The sequence below is a fragment of the Trichinella spiralis genome (assembly GCF_000181795.1).
Source record: "Trichinella spiralis strain ISS 195 chromosome Unknown Scfld9, whole genome shotgun sequence".
Taxonomy (NCBI): Eukaryota; Metazoa; Nematoda; class Enoplea; order Trichinellida; family Trichinellidae; genus Trichinella; species Trichinella spiralis.
In genome coordinates this window covers 6,392,227-6,397,675 of record NW_003526948.1, presented here as the reverse complement: position 1 = coordinate 6,397,675, position 5,449 = coordinate 6,392,227, and the positions used below count along the sequence as shown (strand labels likewise).

The 5,449-nt window shown below is 31.5% G+C and overlaps 1 protein-coding gene across 1 annotated transcript; it reads right to left on the bottom strand.

Annotated features, from left to right (window-relative positions):
• Positions 1–307: 307 nt before the first annotated feature.
• On the bottom strand, positions 308–1,381 carry Tsp_10163 (hypothetical protein). Its single transcript, XM_003372353.1, has 4 exons — positions 1,335–1,381; positions 1,026–1,253; positions 734–845; positions 308–352 (listed from the first exon to the last, which is right to left on the bottom strand). Exons 1-4 carry the CDS (start codon positions 1,379–1,381, stop codon positions 308–310), a joined length of 432 nt encoding a protein of 143 aa, XP_003372401.1.
• Between the last annotated feature and the right edge of the window lie 4,068 nt (positions 1,382–5,449).

The window sequence follows — 5,449 nt, the reverse complement described above, 5'->3', positions numbered from 1 at the left end:
TTATAGGTTTCTTTTGTGAATTGCCTCTATTTATATATGCATTTCCTTTCTAGGAACTAAAAGAAATTAATTCCTCTTCGATTAGTTCACATTTTTAATTTAATAAAGAAACAAATAGCAATAAACTTTCAATTTTATGTTATGATCAGTGAAGTATTATTGTTGGTCAGTCTGAAGGGGAAAAAACTGGAATGAAAAACTTCGAATTATTTTGCATTGAAACTTTTCAAACATTGCAATCGATCGATAAACAAAAATTGCAACACTTGCAATGAATAGGGAAAAATTGCGGCGGTTTCCATAGCAACTAGTGATAAGATGACGATGGTTTCAAATGCATGAAGCTCAAGCACTGCAATGGCCTTTTTTATATTCAATATAGAATTGAACAAAATTTGAAACAAAAAAAAACATTAAAACTATCAAAATTCGAAAATAAAATTCAAATTAAACAAATACAATCCCAATTCCTATTGTGAATTTTATAAATGAAATTTTATTTCCAACACAATAAAAGAAACAGCCAGACAACTTTTCAAGGTCATTTGAAATTCGATGAATATATTTAAAATTTTCAACGCTGCATTATGTGATGAAATTTTAAGCAGTTACATTCCATTATGATAAAGTTCGATATACTACTTTTCTAACTGTATTTCTTCACATTTAAGTCGATCACCAAACAATATTTTTTATATAACAACCTTCCAGCTAGCTAAAGCAATAGGGAAACATATAATTCATAATGTTTTATTTCGCCACAACGAACAAATTGAACCATATTGCAATATGTACAGCGCATACTAGAATGTATTTCGCAACCGTAAGAATCAGTATTCTGATTTCTGATTAATCATAATCAGAAATAAATACAATATATAATAAAATTCTGACAATAATAACCAACAAGTATATGAAATGAGATTATGAAAAAATGGGAAGTAGTGTAACAATAAATGAAGTCCGTTTCACGTTCAGTTTGGCACACAGAAACCAATGAAATGTTTCCCCGTGTAATGGAAAACATTTGGTTTATTTTCAGCGGGATGCATCGCCTTGTCTTCCCTTCTTCTGGAATGAATTCTGCAGGGGTTTCGTTGTATACTGGTTTCCATCGGCTAACCACTTGGAAGCTCTGTTTCAGTTGTTTCTCGGTTCTTGCTACCGCATGACGGCGGGAAAGACCTTGGAAATGGGTTATAGAATCATCTTTATCTTCGATATTTTCGGCTTTCTGCTGACGATAAGTGACGCTTCACCAGTACAAAGCAGAAAATATATTTAGTTTCTATCACAAAGGCTATCAATATGTATCTTTATAAACAGCCTTCCACTGGCTTACAGTGTAGTAGCAATATCTTCGTTCTTGTCGATATCTCATATCGTAGCAATATCTCGTTTCTCATTTCTTGCCAATAAAAGTCAACCAACAAGGGTTTTGAAATGAACCAAAATAATACTTTTCATCGACACTATTCTCGATCTTTCGCTTACGATCACTCTCGGTTCACAAGAATAGATTAATTCTTAAAAGAATAGAATAATTACTTCCGGCAACTGTAACTACAGAAATAAATGACGTGCAAGATCAAAAATAAATAATGATTCTGCAAGATTATTAATAACAGCTATTAGGTGTTTATTCAGCATTATCCGTTCCTATTTTCTACGACATTTTTAACGTTTATTCGAGAAGGAAATGTAATTTTCATTTATAAAATGCTTCCATCTAAATCATGTATATAATAATACCGCTTGGCTCGCAAACCGATTTACATGCAATTCCTCGGTATAAACTACCGTCTGATGTATTGTGGGTTGCTTTTGTGAATTGCCTATATTTGTATATGCATTTCTTTTCTAGAAACTAATGAAATTAATTCTTTTTCGATTAGTTCACATTTTTAATTTAATAAAAAAACAAATAGCAATAAACTTTCAATTTTATGTTATAATCAGTGAAGTTTTATTGTTGGTCAGTCTGAAGGGGAAAAAGCTGGAATGAAAAGCTTCGAATTATTTTGCATCGAAACTTTTGGAACATTGCAATCGATCGATAACAATGCGAAAACAAAAATCGCAACGCTTGCAATGAATAGGGAAAAATTGCGGAACCGAATTGACAGTTGTTGTTCTTAGATCGACAATTTCCAGGGCACTAATTCATTTGAGATTGAGTTACCGCCTGGAATAAATACAGCCACTGAAATGAAAATCAAAAGACGAACAGAAAAAAGTTTCATTAAACTTACACACAAAGAATTTTCTTAAGAATTTTATGAATATTTTTTGTAATATTAGAAAATGAGGAACTCTGTTATTTCATGCATTCAGTTAGTTTTTAGCTTTTTAAAAATTACAAATTCTCATAAAATCTGAATGAACAATGAACAAGAGAACTTCTAATCCCATTATGATTTTATCTCGAAACATTTTAAGTTCATAAAAACTATAGAAAAGGATTAATGTTCAGTTTACCTGAATTTTAAAAATCAAATATTCATACAGCTTGAAAAATTTGCAAGTGTAGCCCAAGAAATTTGCAATTTTCGAGAAAAACCTTGGAATCGAAAAAATGGACTTTATGGGATCAATCGATCAGAAATGAATTGACAAGTACAAAAAACTTATCCCCGCTGTTCCGAGTTGCATAGTTCTCAGATATCCCAAATCAAGTAGCTCGCATACCAATGTATTGAGATAGTCAAAGCGCCAACTTTATAATCACATTATTTTAAATCAACTAGACAGATTTCTCTCAAACTCTACATTTCTTTCTGCCCAAGCAATGAAAAATGTGAAGTAGCCATATTTATCAGAAGAAATGAATAAAATGAAAATTTGCATACGCAGTCGTTTGCTTTATTAACATAATGGAAATCATTTCAGTTTGAGGTTCTCCGTGGATGGTAGCTCAGCGTTTTGATTGCAAAATTGACTGAAGGCAAACATTGAAGCCAAACACGATTTTTGCTTTTTATTCATTATTATTTTTTGGAATCATTTCTGAAAAATAATTTTTTAATCAACATCATAAGAGCATGAAAATCAAAATTGCGAAGACGGCGCATTTAGCAGTGAGTGGCAGATTTTTCATTTTTAAGTCTTAATCATTTAACAATGCCACTGAGAATCGATATTGAACAAAATTTCTCAATATATTCTCTATGAAGAATTTTCAACATGAGATGAGAGGTGACATAATAAACGCCGAATTTCCGTACAATTAAGTTTGATAAAATACACTCTGTACGCATTGTCTATTTATTATTAAAATATGGTCTTTCGAAAATCACTTTTGCAGTAGCTAATTTGCTCTGTAAATTGACCATAAGCAAGCTTTTGCCCGAAAATTGTTCACCTAAAATAAGCTTTATTTGAGCTACTTGATTTTCTGATTTAAGAAAAACTTCAGGCATACGTAGGTGTGTTTTGTAATGGCGTTTTTTGTCAAATAGTTTATATTTTGACTGGATTTTAAATGTCAAGGTCATTTTTGAATTTTCAAATAATCGCTTTCTTATAGGTAGAATTCAAGAAATGCATTTCTTCGGATCATATTGAAACGCGGCTTAGGTAAAAATTTATCTTCAGCCAAAATTTCTAACGCAATAAAAACCGGTTTCTAACGCTGCAATATGCAAATAAGGATCGCTACAACGCTGCCTTATCATTAGTAAGGGTGCGTTTGTTTCTCTAATTTACGTGGCATGTGGTAGCATCGTTGAACGTCCTCTGAGTTTATCATAGCGTTAAGTAGCTGCTGAAGTCGGTCTCAGAATTATTGGCAAGTATTCCATTTTTTTGCTTTTTATTTTTTTAAGACTTTGTGTACTCATTTTGTAAACAATTATTTTTTAATTCGATAGCAGTTAATTATTATATTTTTTGTAATTCTACTTTGTGATAAAGTGAAGACAGTTTTGATTTAATATCTTAATTAATGGTTTATAGAATTGAGCAAAGAAAAAGTGAAATCACGGATGGCACGAAGCAGAACAAAAGAAGGCAAGAGGTAAATGCGATTTCTTGTGATTCTGTGAAGCAGGGCTAAGGATACTTCGAAAGGGTGAAGTTATTTCTTAGTTTAATGAAATTACCCAAGTTTGTAGTATGTAATATATAAGTAAGATATTTTTCACTGTAAAACTGTAATTTTTTTTCATATTAAGATTAGGTAAGACTTCATCTTCAGAAAGATGGAAAGTTAATTAACTTTATTATCACTTTATATTATTTTTTTCAAGTTTCACAGCATCAGAGACATTGGTAAACTACATTATTTAATAGATTAACTTTGTGTGTCACCATGCGCAGCCAGTATGCTTACATTTTAGTAAAAAGATATTGCGATGAGTTCCATTTATGTAGGTCATTTTTGAATTTTTAAATGTGAAATTCAGAAATGCAGAGGCGTATTTTGTCTAAGTCAAGTTTTGTTTGTTATGGCATTCTATCGGATAGTTTATATTTTGACTGAATTCTAAATGTCGAGGTCATTTCAAAAATGTCAGCAACACTGCTGATGAAAAGTTGTGCATTTAGATAGTTTACAGTGAGCAATGTTAATTGGAAAAAGAAGGCATCTGGGATATTTTATTGCTAAATTTCCATTTTGAACACAATTTTAAATAGCAACTTTAGAATTTATTTCAATCTAAAAGTGAAACAAAGAAAGAAAATGCTAAAAATTATTATGTGAATAAAATGCGACAGTTTCCAACTTACAATTCTAAATAAATTGTGTACCGTGTGTGGATTAGTTGTATTTCTCATATACTCTTTATATGAATCGATAGAAAATAGAAATAAAAAATACTTAACGACATCAAAATATCAGTTTGAATGAATTTATAATGTAAGTTAACTGCGTAACGTGGTTGAAAGTAGAAAAGATTTCTAGCTATTAGATGTAGCTAATTATTGGCATCTCTGAACATTAGATAGATAAAAGGAAACATCATCTGAAATGGTTTCTCGTTTCGTCGTTTTGGCGAAACTCGCGCACTATTTGTTGGCTCGTTAACGCCAACCATAAGATCTGTAGCAAGCAATGAATGCATTCATCTGCTATAGCAGATGATTAGCCTGTGGAAGCGCGTGCTGAATTGCGCTGTTACAAGCATATATTTTACATGTGGCTAGCAGATTCGAACCCTTCACCCCATGATTATTGGGTAGGGTAATTTGCACGCGGACAACCTGCTGCCCGATGCAATTAGAATTTAACTTTCATATATATTAGCTTCTACAAATTTTTTTTCTGAAATTAATATCATTTCTAGTATTGCATTGCTTGATTCTCATTTATATGAAATATTCCGCATTTCGTAGACATTTCGGTTATTTAGCTTTCAGCCACTGGACGCAAAGCTTCAACTGAAAACCTTTACAATTTATAATACTCACATTCTCGCTTCATAATGATAACAGAAAACAACAATTTTGA